Source organism: Ahaetulla prasina, chromosome 4, assembly GCF_028640845.1.
Source record: "Ahaetulla prasina isolate Xishuangbanna chromosome 4, ASM2864084v1, whole genome shotgun sequence".
In the NCBI taxonomy this organism is placed as follows: Eukaryota; Metazoa; Chordata; class Lepidosauria; order Squamata; family Colubridae; genus Ahaetulla; species Ahaetulla prasina.
Window position 1 is genome coordinate 137,242,356 of NC_080542.1, and position 24,322 is coordinate 137,266,677.

At 39.0% G+C, this 24,322-nt stretch overlaps 1 protein-coding gene across 1 annotated transcript in view; it reads left to right on the top strand.

Moving 5' to 3' along the window:
- The window catches only part of PTPRN2 (protein tyrosine phosphatase receptor type N2), a 925,005-nt gene that overhangs the window by 337,174 nt on the left and 563,509 nt on the right, over positions 1-24,322 (top strand). Inside the window, exon 10 of the mRNA XM_058179748.1 lies at positions 3,254-3,340. Coding sequence (XP_058035731.1) covers positions 3,254-3,340 — 87 coding nt within the window. The remainder of the gene's footprint in view (positions 1-3,253; positions 3,341-24,322) is intronic.

Genomic DNA, 24,322 nt, shown 5'->3' on the forward strand with positions numbered 1-24,322 from the left:
GAGCTCCCATTACTTGTCCCATCTTCTGCCAACCTAGCAGTTCGAAAGCATATAAAAAATGCAAGTAGAAAAATAGGGACCATTTTGGTGGGAAGGTAACAGCATTCTGTGCACCTTCTGCATTTAGTCATGCCGGCCACATGACCACGGAGATGTCTTTGGATAGCACTGGCTCTTTGGCTTTGAAACGAAAGTGAGCACTACCCCCTAGAGCCGGAAACAACCACATGCATGTGCTGGAGAACCTTTACCTTTAATGTAAAACTACTGTTTCTTGTATTGTCTTCTGGAGTAAAGTTGAATAATTGTTTCCCATCTTCTATATGATAGCCCTTCTGATACTTGAAGAATTTGTGATGTCTCCTTGTACTCTTTTCCAGATTAAATGTACCAAGTATTTTCAACCAATTCTTATAGACTTTTTCTTTCCTTACCAGCTTGGTTGCTTTCCTCTGGACTTGCTCTATTTTGTCAGTTAAATGTCCAGAACTGGATGCAGTATTTATTTATTTAAGAAAATTTATATGGTCACTCAACTCATTCTCGGTGACTCTTGAGATAAAACCCCAATAAAAAACAGTAACCCATCGTGTGATCAAAATATATTATGTCCACTATACTTCTATGGTCACCTAATGGGTTACTCTGTCAAACAAGAAGATAACTCATACCTATTAAATTCATGCTGGAATATTCAGAGCAATGTATTTGTTCACAAATTGATTACTTAGTAATCTGTTTCAGACTTTTGTTTAGTATCAAAATCAAGATAAGCAATCTATATCTACCCAGTTCTACCTTTTCCTCTAGTCAGGATCTATATCCAGCTGTGCTCCTTCTTCATAATTTTTGTCAAAGAATTTAATTCTTGCCTTGGGAAGAAAGTGTGAGGATTTGGACAGGCTCTCAAGGTTTTATCAATATTCTACAAGTTTAATATTAATATTCTACAATGATAAAGTAATTTTATCTAGTACAATTAGAAACACATTGACGATGTCTCCTTGAATGGTGAAAAACGTTTGCAACCAAATTGCCAAGCTCAGACCTCAAACCAACAGCCCATAAAGTAGCTTTCCTGGGAATATCGATTTCTTGAACTGCATTGTCTCAAAGGGCTGAAAGTTTCTGAAAGGAGCTTGCAGATTATATCTACAAGATTCTGTGACAATCTTAGATGTGACTTATCTTGTCCTAACAATTAACACAAGATAATAGGAGTGACTGTTACCACTTTAAGAGTCTGTATTATAAGAGAGGCCCTGTTGGGGCCTATCTCTCTCTCCCTGTGTGTGCTTCTGTGCTGTAAATTGCTGATTGACTGTTTGACCTTTGCCTCGCACATGTATGTATATATTCTGTAGTGATAAGACACTATCTATTATTATAAACCACTGTTTGATGTTATTGCTCCTGGGTTGTCTCACAGAGTCACAGTGTGTGTACTCTGACAGGGGGAGAAACTCTATTTTGCCCCTATCGTCTCTTTATAATTTTTCTTTTATTTTTCACATAAATGAAAAAAAATGCACCTTTGCCTGTTGTTGTTGTTATTGTAGTAGTTACTTTTCTTATGAGTCCAGGTTTCTTCTGCAGTAGAGCTTGATTCTTTTCCTGCAGATACTAGCTATTTACATCTCCTTAAAGGGGATGTGGAGAAGATGGTGATCAAGTAGCACCTCATTGCAGCCAGTTCCTTGATGGCCATACTCTCTCTACCTTTTCCTATACACGCACATTTTAACTCTTAACTCAGTTGAAAGCCCTTTGTGGTTTCCTAAGTTGTCTCCTAATTATTTTTCTTAATAAAAAGGAATCCAATTGCGTTTCCAGTATCTTCTTTTTGAGATGTTCCCAATTGTTTCACTTCAGGATTTCTGCTCTGGTAACTTCCCTAAGCTTATTGAAATTTTTCTCTCCTAAAATTTGATGATGGCCCTATTTTCTTTCCTTTCACCTTTTTAACCAATTCTACCCTATTGATTTTGATCACATCAAGGAGATCCCATCACTAGTCCCTTCTTAAATTTTCTGGGAAATAAAATAGTCAGTAAAGCCACTGAGGAGTTTGGGAAACTCTTAGTCTCATGTTGGTTTTCCAATAGCTATTCAGATAATTGAAATCTCCCACTGTTGCTAAATCTCTAATTCCTGAGAGCCATATGCTTTAGGAGAGCTGTATTCAGATCATCTGCCTCACTTAACAGTATGTATTATTTATTTATATTTGTTTGTATGTATTTATTTAGTGTGCCACTCAATTTAGAGTGGCATTGGATGGCAGACAGTAATAATATTGCTATTTGCCATACCTTGCATTCTTATCCAAATATATGGTCAACACATTTCTAAGGCACAAGACTGGAGGGGGGTGGGAATTGAACTATATTCCTTTGAGCTTAATTTCTCTTTCTTTTTCCCCCTAATTAAAACTACTGTTTTTGCAAACATCATTTTGTAACATAACATGAGCATTTCTATAGTGAATTGTGTATGATGGGTGGAAAAGGCTATATTATTTCATACATGTATGTGTTTTGAATACCCTGTTTTCTTAATTGCTGGAATTATATAAATGTACTGCAATCTTAGTTGATTTAAAATGCTGTAGACAACATATTGCTATCCCGTTGTCCTGTTAAAAATAAAATAAAATATCCAGTAAAGTCCGAACACAAGATCTTTACAAAGCACCAGATGCATCTCTCCTCTTCAATTACTGCCTGCAAGATGGTTCTGTCTCTTTTTTTTAATTCTTGAATTTATAACATTTTTGACATTTGCTGGGCAATTCATTTAGCAGCTAATGAATGGGGAGGTAGATTTTTCCTTCTCCATTTGATAGAGGCTTGCAATTTACTTCCATTGTTTGTCACTAGCTTCATCTTGCCATTTTTCTCCTACATCGTTTTTCCCTTTCTCTTCTCTTTCTTCTTAAACTGCATTACATTTTTTTATTGAGGACCAAGATGAACCGGTCCCTGCATCATTGGACCCATTACACTTCCTAACAATTCCATTTACACCTTATTGTTTGTCTTATTGCTGGAAAATTCAGGTGATTCATCATGCCTGGGAAAGCACCTGATCCCATTTCCCTTGATATCGCAATCACTATGTGACAGGAATACTGTAAGCATTGCCTTTCAACCTACCTAACACACTAAGGTGATAAGTCTTTGGGGATTTTTAGCCTCTCATGTATTGATGAGATCCATTTTTGTAATGCTATTTTCTTGCTTCTTTTCAACAGCCCACTGAGTGAAGAAAAAGGTTTGGACTTAATAAAGGAAGTTGCTGGTCTTCTGAAGCTCCAGATGACAGCATTTGCTGATATCAAGTATGTGCAATAGAAATCTTTCTGTTAATGTCTCCTTTTCCTAAATTTCTACATCAATATTGGAATTTGTCCTGTGATGTGACAGACAAAAAACAAACCAAAGTATAATCCCGCTCAGTAATTCTATTGTCTTGAGATGGCTTGTCACATTAAAAATGATGTAAAAGAGGAAAAACACACATGAGGATTATTCAATCAAGTCAGTAGCTTCAAGCTATGGAGACACATTATCTTTTAACTATCTAGAACAGGGGTCAGCAACCTGCAGCTCTGGAGCCGCATGTGGTTCTTTCATCCCTCTGCTGTGGCTCCCTAGTGAACTAAGAGAAAGGAGAAAAATGTAATAAATATGAATAAATAATGTAATTTTGTGAAATTAAGTAGATGCAGCGAGGTGAAGGTGTAGTTTAATTATGGTATAAAAGGCAATAATATGTATGTCAATAAATACGAATTGATATTGGCTTCAATTATTATGAATAGTTACGAAAACAGGAATTCATTAGCTGGTGATAGTTGTGTGTTATGCTCTAGTGAATGGTAATAATAGAAAAACTAAGTATGAGGTTTTTGGAAAAATTATGTACGTAATATAGGTGATTGAGGTGTGGTGTGATATTTTGTTAAAAACCATAAATATATGGTGGAGATAGAGGGTATATAAAAATAAGTGATTTGGAAAATAAAAAATGAATGCTAATAGTGATTGCTTAGTAAGTATCTATTTTTAAAATGTATTTTGTTTTGAATGTGTGGTTTATGAATATGTTTATTCATGAGTATGCATGGCAAAGAAATTAATATTAAGCTAAAAGCATGATTGACTTGATTGTCTGATAAAAAAACTAAAATAAGAATGTAGAATCGGAGAGGATGGGAGGTTTTGGATATGAAATAGTTCTGAATGTCAAGAGTGTAACTCAGGGAAAAAATAGACATGGAAGAAAAGGAAAAAAATAAAACTGAAGAAAAGTAAATGACTACAGTATAAGAAATTAAAGGATCCTGTATGAAAAAGTACTAGAGGATAAATTGATTTCCCTTGAGAATGAATGGAAAGTAGATATAAGAAAAGAAGATGTAAAAGCTTCTTGGAACAGAATGAAAAGAATTACATAGCAGGGTGCCTCCGAAATGTGTGGAGTTAAGAGGAAATTTGAAAAAGGATGCTACATAAAATAATAATGAGAGAGAGGCTGATGATGAGGGAGAAATTTATGTAAGAAGAAATGTTGAAAAAATATATGAAAGAAAATGTATAAATACATATAGCCAAAAATATGTAAGTCAGAGAGGAAGGAAGGATTAGGAATAAAGGAAACTGAAAATACAAATCAATTTTAGTGGAAATAATAATAAAAAATTACTTTGAAACTGTAGAAATAACTAAATAAGGAGCCTGCAGCAGAGTAAATGGAATTCAAAATAAAAGCAATGAAATGATTTAGGGTTTTTGTTCTGTTTTAATGTTTTGTTTGTTTGTTTGTTTGTTTGTTTGTTTGTTTAGGAAGTGCCTTCTAGTACTTTTAGAGATTGTGATGGAATGATAGTGTTACATATAAGAATGGGGCTGAAATAAATGCTATAAATATTAGTGTCTAAGAAAATCTTGATGAAAAGTAAGTCATAAATGCTGTGAAAATATAGAAAAATGGTATGGTGCAAAATAGGGATAGTGGCAGTATATTAAAAAATTGATCTGGTTTGCTTATGGAATGTCAATACTATAGGTAAAGGTAAAGGTTCTCCTCGCACATACGTGCTAGTCATTCCTGACTCTAGGGGGCGGTGCTCATCTCCGTTTCAAAGCCAAAGAGCCAGCGCTGTCTGAAGACGTCTCCATGGTCATGTGGCTGGCATGACTCAATGCCAAAAGTGCATGGAACACTGTTACCTTCCCACCAAAGGTGGTCCCTATTTTTTCTACTTGCATTTTTACGTGCTTTCGAAACTGCTAGGTTGGCAGAAGCTGGAACAAGTAATGGAAGCTCACCCCATTACGCGGCACTAGGGATTCGAACTGCCGACCTTTTGATTGACAAGCTAAGTGTCTTACCCACTAAGCCACTACATTCCTTAGTCAATACTATGCCACTTGCTTAATGTCTGGGTGAAGGCTGCATCTTGATATGATGATGAATGCAAATAGCAAAAATAAAAGTGAAAGGAAGAGACAGATATTGACAAAGATTCTCAGTCATCCAGATAGAGTTGTCTAGAAGTTGAGTCGTGGAAGCTGTATTTATTTCCCTACTAGCTGGATACCCATGCTCTGCTATGAAACTATGTGATCGGGCTTGATAAATTGACACTTACAGCTTGAAAATTAATGAATAGTTACGATCGCCTCTTTTCTCCCTCCAAAGCCTCTCCTCTCCCCTTCTCTCCCTCAGGCTGGCCCCATTGATCCTCTCCTATCCCCTTCTCTACCGCAGGCTTGCCCCACAGAAGCATCTCCTATCTTATCCCCTTCTCTCCCTCAGTCTAACTCAGGGGTAATCAACCTTTTTATACCTACCGCCCACTTTTGTATCTCTGTTAGTAGTAAAATTTTCTAACCGTCCATCGGTTCCACAGTAATGCGCTGTGTATCATCGTCTGCACATGCCTCTCACGCATCGTGGATTGGGGTTGGGGGGGGGCACCGGCTACCAGCTCTGCTTGTCTGTTACAGTTGGGTGGTGTGGGGGGAGATGTGCGAGCTATTCTGGGACGAGGCTCTTTTCTTTGCGGTCGCACTATAGCGCCATTTAGTTTCACTTACATAACATGAACTAAACTTATGCACCGGCGATACAAATAGTATATTTTCAGAAATTTAAATTGTCACAGGGAATTTTATGAAAACCTAATAAAAATGTTTTTAAATAATGCTATGAAATTTTTTTAAAAAGTCAATTAAATAAAAAAAAGGAAAGTGTTAAGTTCTGGAAGTAACGAGGCTGGAGACCAGGGTAGTGACAACAGCTCTTTAATATAGGGTGAACCCAGCAACTGGCTGGGAGAAAAACCTCTCCTTTTATACAGTTCTACTGGAGGCTTCGTCCAATCAGCAACGTGCTGATTTCCCGCTCAAATATTTAAAGGCACAAACATGAATACATAACACTCCTCCCCTCCCAGAAAACACTTTGCCTCTATTTACATATTTATTTACATGTTATTTTTCGACGTAGTCACGCAAATAACCTGGGCGTCTCCTAGTTCTTTCTGACCTGCGCGGTTCAGTTCTGGGTGGTGTTTTGAGCTGGTCGGAGGGGCTGTTTTCTCCTCCCAGCTCTTTCTCTGAGCCAACGGGCTCCGGATTATTGGCCGACTCTTTTTCTTGGCCATCCGGCCTTGGATTATTTTGAAACTGTCCCTGCTGTTTGCCTCGAACCTGATGGCGTCGCTGGAACTCTGGGACCTCAGCTAAGTCTTGCGCCTCCCCCGGGTCATTGTCAGCTGTGAATTCAAATTGGTATTGGTCATGATCTGTTTCATTTGGTTCGGTTTGATCAGTTATTCGTTTCCTTATCTGATCTATGTGGCGCCTCCACACTCGGTTGTCTGGTAGCTCTACCACGTACGATTTTGGGCCGGTTATCTTTATTATTTGTCCTGCGAACCAACTAGGGCCGTCCCCATAGTTTCGGGCCCACACCCCGTCGCCTATGCTCATTTCCTTGTCTTTTCTAGTTCCCCTTGTAACCCTCTGGTGTGTAATGGGATTCAAGCGGTCAAGTGGGCATCGGAGTTTCCGTCCCATTAGTAATTCGGCTGGGCTTTTCGGTGGCCGTGCTTGAGGTTCTGTGCTGGACGGCTAGGAAAAGTCTATCTTTGTTTGCCAGTCACCTGGCTTGAGCCTGGACAATGCCTCCTTAGCGCTCCGGACGGAGCGCTCTGCAAGGCCATTCGACGCAGGGTGGAAAGGCGCAGAGAGGGCATGTCGGATGCCCTCCTCTGCCAGGTATTCTTCAAACTGGGCTGCCGTGAATTGAGGCCCATTGTCGGACACCAGAGTGTCCGGCAACCCGTGAGTTGCAAATAGGTGGCGCAGGGCTGCGATTACTGCTTGGCCGTAGTGGATTTCATGAGTATGATCTCCAACCATTTAGAGAATGCATCAACAACCACTAGGAACGTTTGGCGTGGAAGGGCCAGCAAAACCAATGTGGATTCTTGACCAGGGCCCTTGGGGCTTTTCCCATTCCCTGACTGGGGCCGTTGGGGGTAGAGGTCTGGACTCTTGGCAAGCCTGGCATTTCCCTACCCTCTCAGCAATCTCTGCGTCCATGAGTGGCCACCACACATAGCTTCTAGCTAACCCCTTCATCCTTACGATCCCTGGGTGACCCTCGTGGAGGAGGTCCAATACCTTTCCCCTTAATTTATCAGGAATTATTACACGATCACCCCATAACAGGCACCCCCCTTGAGCCGAGAGCTCATCTCGTTTTTTAACAAATTCTTTGAACCGTTCGCCCGGGCGCAGCGGCCACCCTCTCTGTACCCAACCGAGTACAGTCCTTAACACAATGTCCCGGTATGATGCCCGAGCCACTTCCTTAGATGTGACTGGGCCAGAGTCCAAAGAGTCAATAAGTAGAATGGGCGTCCCCGGAGTGGGGTCGTCGGTTGCCCCTGGTAGTGGGCATCGGCTTAACGCGTCTGCATGCCCCACTTCTTTTCCTGGTCGATGCTGCAGCTTGTACGAATAAGCGGCTAGGAATATAGTCCATCGGGTCAGTCGTGGCGAAAGTGCCACAGGCGTTGGTGATCGCCAGCCAGTATCCTAGTAGCGGTCTGTGGTCAGTCACGATTTCAAAATTCCGCCCAAAGACATATTCGTGGAATTTTTTAACCCCTGACACAATGGCTAGTGCTTCTTTATCTAGCTGGCTGTAGTTTCTCTCTGGGGAGGACAACGTTCTAGAGTAAAAAGCTATAGGGGCTTCTGTGCCGTTTGGAAGTCTATGGCTGAGTACAGCCCCCACCCCATAAGGGGAGGCATCGCAAACCAGCACTAGGGGTAATGAGTTGTGATATTGGATGAGCAGGCTATCACTTGAGAGCAGGTTCTTTACTGCTTCAAAAGCCCTATTTTCCGACTTTCCCCAAGACCAAACAGTATTTTTTCCTAAGAGCCTATGCAGCGGTTCCGCAACGGTTGCTTTGTTCTTTAAAAAGACCGCGTAAAAATTCACCAATCCCAGGAATGCCTGCAGCTCTGCTTTGTTTTTGGGCGCTGGAGCCTTCCTAATTGCCTTAACCTTGCTCTCAGTGGGGTGAATTCCTTTCTTGTCTATCCGTAGCCCAAGAAATCGACGGATTCGACCCCTATCTGGCATTTGTTTGCCTTAACTTTTAATCCGCTGTCCGGAAAATGCCCAAACCTTTCTTAACCGCCTCCCAATTCCTCTATGTTTTCCCTGAAATTAGGACATCATCAAGTAGGGAACTACCCTGGGAGCCCTGCAGTAGTCGTTCCATTAGGTTTTGGAACAGCCCTGGTGCCACACTAACCCCAAATTGCAATCGGGTGCACTTGAAGGCCCCCTGTGCGTTACAATCGTTTGGGCTTGACTGTGCGGCGCTACTGGCAGTTGTTGGTAGGCTTGGGCCAAGTCTAACTTTGCAAAGACTTGCCCTTGCCCCAAAGAGTGCAATAAGTGTTGCACCACGGAACCGGTAAGCGCTTTTCTGTAAGGCTTTGTTAAGCGTCGCCTTGTAGTCAGCGCAAATTCTAATTGACCCGTCCGGCTTTATTGGGGTGACGATTGGCGTCTCCACTTTGCGTGATCGACTGGCACCAAAATCCCTGATTTATGAGCTTGTCCAGCTCCTTATCGATTTTTGGTTTTAGGGCAAAGGACTCTCCTCGCCTTAAGCCTAATGGGGGCTACCTGGGGTCTAAGTTGAAGGAAATAGGGGTCCCCTTGTACTTGCCCAGGCAGTCCTTGAAGACATCTTGAACTCGTTAAAGAGAATGTCTTTCAGGTTACAGTCACTTCTGTAGATGCCAGTCACTCCCATGCCCAGGGCACGAAACCAGTCTAGTCCCAACAGACTGGGCAGAGTTCCTTCGACGATCGTGATGGGCAGGGTCTTCTTGTGTGGACCGTACGACTCGGACGGAGGTGGTCCTCGAACAGGGATGCGATTCCCTGGTAGTCGTGGACTCGTAGCGTTGTGCTTGCAGGTGGCGCTTCGACACGGCAGTGACTTCGCCAAAGTGTCCCAGGACATGATGGTGATCGCTGATCCGTGTCTACTTCAAGCCGCACCGTACTCCCTCTATTTTGGCTTGGTGAAGATCTTCTTCTCCACTCGGTCGAGGCGCGCCTATGACCACAGTTGTTTGGTTGGAATCACGCCTTTTTGTTTGAGCCAATCGCGGGTCGCCTTGCCGATTCCGCTCTGATTGGTCGATTTGAATTTCGGCGGAAGGTTGGGCCGCTCGACAAACTTGAGCTAGGTGCCCTTTCTTCCCACACCGCAGGTCGCGTCCTTAAACTTGCAGCGTTGCGCTGGTGTTGACCACCGCAGCTTCCGTGATTCCTCTCTGTCCCCTTTGTCGCTTTCTCGGTTCGGCAGACCCTTCCTCATCTTCACCGCCGGATTCGGTCTGAACCTCCTCCTGGTGCACCGGGTTGCCTTCGCCGCCTTTGGTGGGACAGGCTTCTGCAGAGTCTCCGCCGCTTGGGTGGACATTTCATGTGCTCTGGCTTCGCCCAGAGCGGTGGCCAGCGTTAGGTTGCTCTTTGCTAGCAGCCGCCGCCGCAAACGGATGTCTTTGACCTCGGATGAGTTGCTCGAGGAGCACCTCGTCTAGGTCGCGTATCCGCAGTCCTTGGACGCTTTTCTTAGGGCGGCCATGTAGTCACCGGCGATGGTTTCGCCCTCCATCTGCCTTCGCTCTCCGAATTCAAACCGCCGCACGTATTTGGACGGCGTTGGTGCGAAGTGGTTTTTTAGTAAAGTCTGTAGAGTTGGCCATGACACCGACTGCAACGGCGTTGGCTCTGCCAGGGCTTCCGCGATATCAATGACCTCCGGACCACAGTGGCTTAAGAAATAAGCCCTTTTTCGGTTATCTGGAACTCCTTGCAGTTCGTTGGCTTCTAGAAAGCTTTCGAAACGGGTCATACGCTCCCATTTCTCCTTAGCCGGGTCAAATGGTGCGGGCGGAGTGTAACTGGCCATCTCCGCTTTTCTGCCCTGAGTTTGCTGGGTTCGGGTCTATCGTGCTTCAGCTCGGTTCTGGTTCTCCTTAGCCTCGAGATCCCACCTTCGTCGCCAATGTTAAGTTCTGGAAGTAACGAGGCTGGAGACCAGGGTAGTGACAACAGCTCTTTAATATAGGGTGAACCCAGCAACTGGCTGGGAGAAAAACCTCTCCTTTTATACAGTTCTACTGGAGGCTTCGTCCAATCAGCAACGTGCTGATTTCCCGCTCAAATATTTAAAGGCACAAACATGAATACATAACAGAAAGTGCTTCAGTATCAGACAAAACCCCTACCACCCACCATGAACGCTGGAATACCCACTAGTGGGCGGTAGGGACCAGGTTGACTACTGCTGGTCTAACTCCTTAGCATCAGAGTGTTTTTCAGATGGGGAGGGGGAGTAGAATTTCTAAACTCCCAGCCTGTGAGCTGGATGAGTCATGCACTGGCCACACCCATGCCCAAGTGGCAGTTGGAACAGAGTTCTTACACCCCCTGTGGAGGGGGAGTAGAACGTCTAACTAGCACCAGAGCGTGTTAATAAAAATATAAGAAATACTAATGATCTGATGGTCATTTCAAAAAAGCTTTTCTTAAACAGCACCTAGAAGCCAAGAGAAACGTACATGCCAAATTGCAAGTTTGTAGGCTTTACAGTTCTGGAGATAATTTATTTATTTATTTATTTATTTTATTAGATTTTTATACCGCCCTTCTCCCGAAGTACTCAGGGCGGTGTACAGCCAGAATAAAATACAGAATATATACAATTAAAAGAATTTAAAATAAACTATTACTAAACGGCCGATAATTTAAAAGATTTAAAAATTTAAAATATTACTAAAACCCCAATTTAAAATCAACTATTTATGCCAGTCCTGCTTGAATGAATAAATATGTTTTTAGCTCACGACGATAATGCGTGAGTGGTAGGCTTTACGGTTTGTGATAATGCATGAGTGGTATTTCGCATATATATATTGGTTTGAGACATTTTGCTGCCTATTCAGGCAACTTCTTTACTCTGAATAAAGTGCTAGGGAAATCTGAGTAGGCAGAGAGCTGTAGGAATGTACCAGGTCCTAAAATTCTTAGGTGTATTCCTGCACCAACCTCTGGGTGCCTTCCTCAAAATGTGTGGCAATATGTCAATAAAAATTATCATTCATCCACATACCCAATTGTCTGAATGTTGAGACATGGTAACTGGACTTATTTTCTTGTTGATTTGAGCTGCTTATTTGGGGAAGAAATCATGAGGTTGGTGGGGGAATACCGCTAAGGGATTTTGGCAGTTGGTACATTCCAATGACTATCTGATTCTCCTAACCAACTTGCTCAGACTGAAGAAGCTACTTGGATGGAAAACAAAATGTCTCAAATCAACAAGGAAACAAGTGATATTATTATTATTATTATTATAAGTCCAATTGCCATGACTCAACTTCCAGACAGGATTTTGTAAGGATTTTGGCATAACTCTGATCAAGGACAGCCAAATTTGGGAAGACAAGTGTCACTTTATATTGAGCAGTGGATAAGCAGACTAATGATAGCCAATGTGGCTCTAGGTTCCTGCTTCCATATGCTAAGCCCCAGTTAAAATACTGGAACAAAAAAACCATTTAATTTACGATTAATTTAGAATGCTCCAAGATAAAAAAAATAATTCTTTTACAAGAGAGGAAACATGAGATTTGTATTTCTTTTTATAGTTTATACAACAAAGATACTTCAAAGTAAAAGTTGATTGGATTAGAAAAATCATCTATTCAGTTACATCATGAAAAATTACATGTTCAATAATAATATGAATTGGAAAGAGAACTGTATTCTGAATAAAAGTAAAAGAAACATTTGTAAAGGAAAAAAAAGGCAGAATGGGCATTGATAAAGACACATTCACAGTGCTTTTCTCAGCACTGTGTTCAAATACTTGCTTTGTTCATTGAAGCTTGGGAACAGCAGAAAAGGAAAGTATTTTATTTATAATGTATCAAACACTTCAGCCAGTCCTAGTTTCTAAAAGAAAAGGCTTTTTTTCTTCTTGAAGGTTAAGGCTTATGGCAAATTACTAACAATATACTGTATTTGAAGGGGGAAGAGAAATAAGGCTAATTAACTAAAAGAAAATTCATGTTAGTTACCAGTGCAACAGTACTATATAAATTATATTGCAAGCATTGCAAAGTCCATACTGTGTGTCCCTTACCAGACTTGTTCTTCAGCAGGTTTTGAAGAATGCCCGTGCTTCACTACGAAACTATGTGATCGGATGTGATAAATTGACACTTACAGTGTGAAACTTAATGTAGAATGTGTAACTCTATAGCATCAGAGCATGTTAATAAAGGCAGTTGGAACAGAGGGGGAGTGGGAGTAGAATGTCCCAGCCTGCAGTCTAGAGGAATCACATGCTGGCCACGTCTATGCCGAGTTTAGCAAAGGGGTAGCATCAGAGCATGTTAATATAAGGCAACTGGCAGTTGGAACAGAGTTCTTTTCAGGTGGGGAGGGGGAGTAGAATGTTTAGTTCCTTAGCATCAGAGTGTGTTAATATAAGGCAACTGGCAGTTAGGACAGAGCTCCTTTCAGGTGGGGAGGACAAATAGAACATTTAAATCCTTAGCATCAGAGCGTGTGAATATAATACTCTGTATGAAATACTAATGATCTGATGATCATTTCAAAAAATCCTTTCTTAGCGAGCACCTAGAAGACAAGAGGAACATAGGTGCCACATTTCAAGTTTGTAGACTTTACCATTCTGGAGATTTCGCAAAGAGTGAGTGGTATTTGGCTTTTAGATAGATAGATAGATAGATAGATAGATAGATAGATAGATAGATAGATAGATAGATAGATAGATAGATAGATAGATAGGCCATCACTCTGCTAAACAAATAATTCCATCAACACTGTCAGACTATTTACTGAATCTGCACTACTATTAATTGTCTCATAGTTCCCATCATCAATCTCTTTCCACTTATGACTGTATGACTATAACTTGTTGCTGGCAATCCTTATGATTTATATTGATATATTGGCCATCAATTGTGTTGTAAATGTTGTACCTTGATGAACGTATATTTTCTTTTATGTACACTGAGAGCATATGCACCAAGACAAATTCCTTGTATGTCCAATCACACTTGGCCAATAAAATTCTATTCTATTCTATTTTATTCTAGATAGATGATAGATAGATAGATAGATAGATAGATAGATAGATAGATAGATAGATAGATAGATAGATAGATTAGTAAGCCAAGATTTAGCTGCAGAATGTTAGTATGTCAGTTATATGACGTAGATGTAAAAAGTGTATGAAAGCAAAATTGAATGCTTAATGAATTATTAAATTTTGAGCAGGGAGAAAGACTATAATGTGCAGTGTTTCTTTTATTGTTTAATGTATTTGTGGTTAATGTACAACTACATACATCCTTGGGATGAGTTTGGAGGTTGGTTTGTTGGGAACTTGAATGTATGTGTATTATTTTGCTTTTCCCTGAAAACCAAAATGGTTTGCAAAAAATATTTAAAATATTGTTTGATTAACTACTGAGGAATTTGCATTTGAAAATTAATATTATTAATAAAAGATCATGATAGTTGGCTTGTATTGAACTATTGCAAGAACTATTTGTTGAATTTTCTGGAATTTGAGGAGCTAATTAAGAGCAGAGATAAAACCATGATGTAATGGCTTGGCAGGCAATGAAGATGGCACAACTATTTCTATTTAGTTTTGAGTATTATTTTATTTTGGTGTTGATTGTTACCCTATTCCGTTAACTGCTTTGAGCCAATTGGTTTGTTGGGGATGCATGGTATATAAATTAAAAAATAGCATATATAGGTACTCCTCGACTTACGACCACAATTGGGCCCCAAATTTCCATTGTTAAGTAAGATAGTTGTTAAATGAATTGTGTCCCATTTTGCAACCTTTTTTTGTTCTTGCTACAATTGTTAAGTGAATCACTGCTGTTAATAAGTGAATCATGCAATTGTTAAATGAATTTGGCTTTCCCCATTGACTTTGCTTGTCAGAAGCCAGCTGGGAAAGTCAAAAATGGTGATCACATGATGCTGGGACATGGCAATTGCTAAGCGGCTGAAGTTTGACTGTGAGGATGCTGCAATGGTTGATGGTGTGAAATCTGGCCATAAGTCATCTTTTTCAGTGCTGTTATAACTTCAGATGGTCACTAAACAAATGGTTGTAGGTCAAGGACTACCTACAGGTGAATTTGCACACACTACTATCAGTATATTTTTCTCATCTTTGTTTATATATAACTCAAGTTGGTGAACTGAATACTGCTATTTCCCCCAACACAACAACCCTATAAGGTGACTTGTTCTGAAAGAGAGAGTGACTCCCCACAAAGGGAGGTTTAGAACTCACTTTCTAGGTCAGAATTATTATTATTATTTTTATATATGTTTTATTTGCAGTTTTCCTTTAACAACCAACATATTTTTAGACAGTGTAAATGACTTGGTCAATAAATTTTTTACAAAGTGCTAACAGTAATAATACTATTACGTATACATAGTTTTTATCTTCCAACTTCTAACCTTAACATGCTTGTTATAATTATATATTCTTTTAGATATGTATAATACTTTCCCCCCAATTTGTACTTATTTTTTCCCCACTTGTTGGGTTTCTTCCATATTCATCTCTTTATCTTAACAGTACTACTTAACAGTACTATTCTCTCTTTATAATTCTTTATTGCTTTCTCCAAAAATATATTTCAACATCCATTACATTTCTGTATTATATCTCTGAATCCCCTGAATTTGTAGTCTTTAAAAGCTATAGATTCCAATATATTTTTGCACACTGTTAATCATAATAATATATTTAAATATGCCTAATCACAATCTTCCACTTCCTAACCGTAGTATACTTATGGTTATAATAAATTTAATTACATATCTATATGTGTTACTATTTTCCCAATTTATACTTTCTATTTGTTTCTATTAGTTTTCAATACAATCACAGTATTTACAAGATACTATGTCTCTATCTGTCATCTCTCAGCCTTTTTAGAATTTTATCATTTATTGACTTTTTGGTGATTTTTTAATATTTCTCTCTTGGGATCCTATATTTCGTTCTAATATTTTTACATAGACTGAATGTTCCCTCTGCCTTACCCCTTATCTCCTTTTGCTGCATAATTTAGATGCCCATCTATAACCCTTTCATTATTTTTGGGAAGTCATCTTTTTTTCCCTCTGTACTATTGTAAGCTCTTAAGGAATCACCTGTCGATTCTTAGTATTTATTGTTATTGTCTTTTTATTGTTTTTGTCTTCTTGTAGCTTATTTTGATTTATCTCCTCCATCACTCCTTCTTATTTCTCATCTATCTTCTGAATATTTTGTTCATCTTTTCATACCATTTGTTGAGGATCTTCTACACTCACTTCTTTATCTTTAGACAATCCCATGATCTCCTTATGATTCTTTGTCACTCATTCAAAAAAACTTTTATCCATCGTTAAAATTTCTTTATAGAACTTTATTGTCTCCTTCTGAATCATTGTGTACCAAATTAATATATTAAAAACTATTCAATATATCTCTAATATTCCAGTGTTCCAATATCTAAAAAAACTCACAAAAAGTCAATTATTAATAAAATTTATCAATCCTAGAATTATTCCTCCAAATCCTCTAGCTTTCTAGTCCTTGAAAGCTATAAATATATACTTTAAGTCTTTATAGTTTCCAGATGACACAACAGTGATTGGTCTCATTCGAGACAATGACGAATCCGCATATAGACAAGAGGTCGAACAACTAGCCTTGTGGTGCAACCAAAACAATCTGGAACACTCAAAACCGTAGAAATGGTGGTAGACTTTAGGAGAAACCCTTCCATACTTCCACCTCTCACAATACTAGACAACACAGTATCAACAGTAGAAACCTTCAAATTTCTAGGTTCTATCATATCGCAAGACTTAAAATGGACAGCTAACATCAAAAACATCATCAAAAAAGGACAACAAAGAATGTTCTTTCTGCGCCAACTCAGTAAGCTCAAACTGCCCAAGGAGCTGCTGTTTCAGTTCTACAGAGGAATTATTGAGTCTGTCATTTGCACCTCTATAACTGTCTGGTTCGGTTCTGCAACCCAACAAGAAAGACACAGACTTCAGAGGATAATTAGAACTGCAGAAAAAATAATTGCTACCAACCTGCTTTCCATTGAGGACCTGTATACTGCACGAATCAAGAAGAGGGCCGTGAAAATATTTAAAGATCCCTCACATCCTGGACATAAACTGTTTCAACTCCTACCCTCAAAACAACGCTATAGAACACTGCACACCAGAACAACCAGACACAAGAACAGTTTTTCCCCGAAGGCCATCACTCTGCTAAACAAATAATTCCCTCAACACTGTCAAACTATTTACTAAATCTACACTACTACTAATCTTCTCATCGTTCCCATCACCAATCTTTTTCCACTTATGACTGTATGACTGTAACTTTGTTGCTGGTAATTCTTATGATTTATATTGATATATTGACCATCATTTGTGTTGTAAATGTTGTACCTTGATGAAGGTATCTTTTCTTTTATGTACACTGAGAACATATGCACCAAGACAAATTCCTTGTGTGTCCAATCACACTTGGCCAATAAAAAATTCTATTCTATTCTATTCTATTCTATTCTATTCTATTCTATTCTATTCTATTCTATTCTATTCTATTCTATTCTATTCTATTCTAAATTACACCTCTCCAATTGTCCAAATATTAGAGTCTTATTTGTCTTTTCTTCTTTTTCTCTCCCCCCTTCCCCCCCTTTCTATTGCTTTTCTTCTTTTGCCTTGTAGGATAATTTATCAGATGATGTTAGTAAATCAAATCCAGCTTGGCCCACCAGACTTCCTCAAATCTTTCAAATCCATCTTTCAATGAATGGTTCAATATACTTTCGGTATTTATAGTTCAGTTGCTTTAAAAATCTTCAAACAGCTCAGTAGATATTTCCAATTGCCTACTAAGATAAAGTCAAGGTTAAATAACCTTCTAGGTGTTGTTTGCTTTCTCTCCTTTCATCACTTTCACTCAAATTTCCCACGTTGCAGTAATCTTCCTCCAGTAGATGGCTCCCCTGCTCCCAATTCCAGCATTCAACAGAGTGTAATTGTCAAAGCAGCTGACTGTCAGCCATTCTGAGGAGTTGAAGATAGAGTTTAGAAAAGCAATTTCTTTTCACAATGTTGTTTGCCTTTGTCTAGGCTTTCTGTGTTTTAAAACATCCTTTAAATATTTCTTCTGTGTCTGTGTCTGAGTCTTTAATCTTTAGTTTTTCTCTTTAATTTTTTGTCTTTAATCTTTCTCCATAAATTCAATTGCCGCTTTCTTACTATTTGGAGTTTTTTTAAATTTTTTAACATCGGTTAAATCTTTGGGATAAAAATTGGAAGTTATCTCACACAGTATCACTTCTCTGTCCATGTACCATTCCAGCACAAGATCTTAGTGTCCTGGTTGTCCCAGCTTGTGACAGACCAAGATGGCCATTGTCCCTGTTGCTGTTCAGGAGAGCTTTCTTCAGATCAATGAGGAAATTGCAGACAAAGTGCCTCTCCTTTCTTCACCAACCCTCCAGGGACACTTGACCCTGTAGGGTCTCCCCTCAAGCAGTTGCTGGCTGCATTTCTTGGAGCCCAGCAGAGCTCCACTATTTTCCAGCCATTCCTGCCACGACATCAACCGGAAGTCTCTAGGTCAGCATTTTAATCACTACACCAAACTGAATTTCTTTAATAGAATTCATACTAAAGATTAAAAAATGGAGAAACATTGTGATCTGGAAATGCTGCTAGAAAGATAATAGGTTACATGTAGACCATTGTAAGGAATAAATATTTGTCAGAAGAAGTAAATAAAAAGCATGAATGAAGGCAAATACATACGTCCCAGGATAATGTTGCAAGATCCAATCTGGTTGGTCACTGGGACCAGAGATTTAATCATCTGAGCTTTTGGACTCTAGCTGGAACCTCTCCTCAGGGAACTATGGTACTCTTTACTGGAATATGTGCTTTGGGTTATTCTATGATTTGTAATTATGTGGTGCCTTCCTATTGGTTGATTGGAGGATTGATGGCAGGCAATTGGCTGTTGCTTTCTTGTGCTGCCAAGCCCTCAGCTCCTAAATACCTGATAAACTAGTGGTAAATCAGCACTTCTGTTGACTGACAAGGGGCCTGTTTCCCAGGCTTCAATAATTACCCTCGCTATCTTTGTACCTGCACAGTCAACAATCTTAGAAACGGCAAAAATAAATGTATGTTCTTGTTCATTGCAATGAGTTTGGGTCTCCCAGTCTGAATGCTTGCTTATGTTCTTGCAGTATGGTGGTTAGCTTCCTCCTGGGCTGTCCTACATACCGTGTTTCCCCAAAAATAAGACCCAACCAGAAAATAAGCCCTAGCATGATTTTTCAGAATGCTTATAATATAAGCCCTACCCACAAAATAAACCCCAGTTAAGAACATCAGCCCTGAGGGAAGGTCTGATATTATAATTGAATTGTGAATGCCTGTGGCCTCTGTTGTTTGTTTGCAATGTAATAGGAGATAAAGATAGGTGTTATTTAATAAATAGATTTGGTGTTTGCATAGAAAAATTTATGTTTCTCTTCTTCAGTCTTCAAAAAGAAAAACAAGGTTGTTGAACAACTCTTAGTATTAGGTCGATTTCCCTATTAGCCAGTGAGAAAGCACCTTGCAATATAGAATAACAACTGTATCAACAACAATAATAACGATACCCTTTCAAATACCCTTGAAAAATGCTATCATATTCTCTCATATTCTCTCTGTACAGACCTATCATATGAAACATAATCTGTTTTTTAAATAGCTGCTGTGACTATCTATTCTTCTTAAATATGGCTTTTTCTTACAATGTTCTCTTCAGACATAAACAGAGTATTTGAGGTGAGAATTGAGCTTTTACTGTATAATAAGACAAAACATGAAAAAAGACCATGCAAGTTTTTCATCATTTATGAGGTCCAAATTGAAAAACTAAAGTACCTTGTTGAAATCTTTTACTTGATGTTATTTGATGTGCCCCTTTCAACTCAGTCTGGAAGAAGATGTAAGCTGGCGAAAGCTGCATTTTTGCATATCAGAGATGCAGAAATTGCTCTGAAATGTAGAATGGTCCATGCAAGATTGCAAGAAATCATTATCACTAGAAAGGCAAGATATATTTTAAACTAGTATTTTCAAAACATACATAAAACCTGGTTGCAATACTAGAACAGAGGAAGAATCCTTGAATAATAATAAAAAAATCTGGCTAGCCCGTAGTCTTGTTTCTATCGATGGTTCCTACTGGCCTAATCGTTCCTAATAATGGCCAATCATATGCCTATCAACGAGGGGTGGTATTCACTTATCTTCGCTACTGGTTTGCAAATGGGAGCACGCATGTGTGCGTGGCCACTTTGCTCGCACACTCTGCCTCCGGGCATGTGCAGGACCTTCAAAAACGGGTTGTGATGACATCCAAGAAGGTGGGCGGAGCTTCCTGCCACCACCACTACCAGTTCGCCGGAACTGGATAGAACCGGCTGAATGCCACCACTGCTATCAACAAGGCATAAGAGCACTAGCTCTTCAAAAGCAATAGCTTTTGAAGCCAGACAGCTTCTAAAAGCAACATATGAACCTTCATGAAGCTTTCTTTCTTTCCATGTGCTTGAAATGTTTATATGATAAATGCCTTTAGGATTGCTCTGAAAATTGTATTTTGAATTGCTATGTTACCAGGTTGTATTTGAGTGGAAATATATAGCTAGTTCTAGACTTACAGTTTGCTTAATGACTATTCAAATTTACAAATTTGAATCAAATTTTCACACTTATGATGCTTGTAGCATCCCCATGGTTACATGATCAAAATTTGATGCTTAGCAATTGGTTCTTTTTTATGAAGACTGTAAATCCTAGGCTTAGAAAACTTGGAACTCCGTCGCCTTCGACAAGACCTAAGTTTAACTCATAAAATCATCTATTGTAATGTCCTTCCTGTAAAAGACTACTTCAGCTTTAATTGCAATAATACAAGACCAACCAATAGATTTAAATTTAATGTCAACCGCTTTAATCTAGATTGCAGAAAATATGACTTCTGTAACAGAATCATCAGTGCTTGGAATACTTTACCTGACTCTGTGGTCTCTTCCCATAATCCTAAAAGCTTTAACCAAAAACTTTCTACTATTGACCTCACCCCATTCCTAAGAGGACCATAAGGGGCGTGCATAAGCGCACAAACATGCTTACCGTTCCTGTCCTATTGTTTTTCTTTTCTTCTTCCTATATATATATTGATGCTTATACCTCCTAATATTTACTCATATATATGTTTATATACTATATAATCTTTTTATATGATGTTGTGACAAAATAAATAAAAAATAAATAAATAAATAAATAGATAAATAAATAAATAAATAGTGTCCCAGGATCACGTGATCACCTTTTGCAACATTCTGACAAGCAAAGTCTATGGGGAAGCCAGATTCAATTAACAAATCACATCAATAACTTAACAACTGCAATTATTCACTTAACAACTGTGGCAAGAAAAGCCATAAAATGAAGCAGAATTTACTTAATGTATATCTCACTTAGCAACATAAATTTTGGGCTTGATTGTGGTGGTTAGTCAAGAACTACTGTATAGGCTTTGGTTTGACTGTCATCTTGTTATATAGAATAATCTGAATAATCTGATAACCATTTAATAAAACTCATTCGTGCAGATTCTAATATTGCATTTCAGCATGCAGATAGGTTATGACACAAAACATATTTTAATGTGTTTAAAATATTTCATGTTTCAAGACTATTTCATCTCCCTCAAAGTGTGTTTGTACAAATATGATTATAAGGATGGACATCTAAAGATATTATTGGTAATTTGTATGCAGATTGATGTGAAACCAGTTTATGTAACCAAGCTTGCAAATGTATAAAACTCAAATGTTGCTGTTGTTAGTTCTCAACTGCTTCTATTGCAATTTTGATAAAGTTACTGTTACTTTTTATTATTAAAATAATATATTATAATTAATATAACTAATTTATATTAATTTATATTATATGTGTGTTTGTGTGTGTGTTTCTGTTGAAGCACCTGGTCTGCCCCAATATGGGAGGGAGCATACTGCTTCCCGTATTTATATATTTTAATTATAGATATGTATATATATGTTTTCGTAGGTTTTCACGGGTATAGGTTTGTAGGTCTTGGCATATTCAGGTCTTTTCCTGTATAAGGTTGAGAGTATCTTGGCAACATTTTGACAAGGTCTCACTCATCATTTTCAGGCTGGTGCTTTCGGTGGGGAGTGCTGCTGTGAGCAGGTTGGTTGGCTGTGTGGTTGCATCTTGATTGGTAGATGGAGTGGGTGTTTGCAGATTGGTTGGCTGTTTTGCAGCATCCTGTGTGGGTGTGGTCCTAGTCTTTTGTTCCTGAGCTTTGGTGTTGTGCCCTCTGAAGTTCTGTGATGTGATGTCTTGAGCAGATGGCTGTGATGCAACATCCCGGGTTTTGGTTTGGCTCCGAGTCCGAGGTCTTGTCATGTGCTCCTGGCGTGCATCAACTTGCTTTGTGTGGGGATCGGAGGGGGGTACAGCAGCCAGTGGTGCCAGCATGGTCTGGCTTCTGGATGGGTGTTGTGTTTCGTCTGTGGGATGGGTTTGGGTTTGAATCTGGTGAGGTTGATTGGTGGTGGCGTTATGTGTTATCCTGGGTCCGGTGTCCATTTTCATGGCTGGGACTAGTTTGTTGACTAAGGTTAGTTTCCAGATGTCTGGTAGGCGGGAGGTGTCATCCTGTTTGTTCATGTTGTGGGGGTGTTTCTCTATTTCGATGGCTTCCATAATTATTCTCTTGTTATAGTGTTCAGTTTTGGAGATTAATTTGGTTCCTTCAAAATCAATTTCATATATGTATAATTATAATGTAATCTTCAGAGTTTTAATCAACAGGGATTACTGCAGAATATTTCAGATAGATAATTTCACAGTATAAGAAGTATCTACTTCTTTTCATGAGTCAATTATATCAATAGGTATTCTGATTGTGAAAAGCCCATTTTCTCCTTCTTTCACGCTCAATATGTAGCTAAAAGAAGTTACAAATTAGAAAAATCAAGACAATCTATTATTATTTAACTGGAATAGTTAAAGCCAGGGTCGCATTTACTTATCTTCCCTACCGGTTCCAAATGTCTGCACCCATCTTCCATTCATGCGCAAGGTCTTCTGTGCATGCACAGAGACCCAAAAACATGGAAAAATGGGACATCATGATGTCTCCGTGGGTGGGTGGAGCATTCCACAGTCGCCCCTACTGATTCACCTGAACCGGATAAAACCGGCTGAATACCACCACTGGTTAAAGCCAAAACTGAAATTATATTTAAGAGCCATAGTGGCCCAGTGGTTAGAATGCAGTACTGCAGCTAATTCTGCTGACTGCTGGCTGCCAGCGGTTTGGCACTTTGATACTCACCAGCTCAAGGTTTACTCAGCCTTCCATCCTTCCAAGGTTGGTAAAATGAGAATGCTAATTGTTGGAGGCAATATGATGACTCTGTAAACTGTTTAGAGAGGGCTGTAAAGCATTGAGAAGTGGTATATAAGTCTCAGTGATATTGCTATGTCTTAAATTTATTTTTGCTAATTTTACCTAGTTGTAAAATTTAATAGAAATAAGCAATATTTTAGAAAGAATAAAAATGTATGTTTCCTTTTTAATGTTTTTGTTGATTTATTGATTAGGTGCTAATAAGTCAGTGCCAACTCTTACTCATCACAAGATTTTTCCATATATATCTGTATCCAACTTGTTCAGAGCTTCCAATGTTGTATCCATCTCCAGTTAAATCCATCATCTTTGTTGCTGGTCATCCTCTTTTTTCTTTTTCCTTACATCAAGTCCATATTTAGAAATAGGAAAAGTGATTATATGTGTATTATTTGTTTTTGGCTAAAGAGATTGTATTAATTTATTTCATGATGTAAGTCAGTGGTAGTCAACCTGATCCCTATCGCCCACTAGTGGGCGTTCCAGCTTTCATGGTGGGCGGTAGGGGTTTTGTCCGATACTGAAGCACTTTCCTTTTTTTAATTTAATTGACTTTTTAAAAAAATTTCATAGCATTATTTAAAAACATTTTCATTAGGTTTTCATAAAATTCCCTGTGTCAATTTAAATTTCTGAAAATATACTATTTGTATCGCCCGCGCATAAGTTTAGTTCACGTTACATAAGTGAAATTAAATGGCGCTATAGTGCAACTACAAACAAAAGAGTCTAGTCCCAGAATAGCTCTCGCATTTCCCTCCACACCACTCAGCTATAACAGACAAGCAGAGCTGGTAGCCGGCACCCCCCCCCCAGCCCAATCCATGATGCGCGAGAGGCATGCGCAGACGATGATACACTTTATAAATCACCATTACTGTGGAACTGGTGGGCGGTTAGAAAATTTTACTACTAACAGAGATACAAAAGTGGGTGGTAGTTATAAAAAGGTTGACTACCCCTGATCTAAGTGAAATTCCACAGTACCTAATATACAATATAAAAATGTCACTACCCAAATTGCTATCATTCTATAAAAAGAATTGCCTTAGCAAGAAAGCTAAATGACATTTAATTAAACATGAAATGTCTACTTAACCA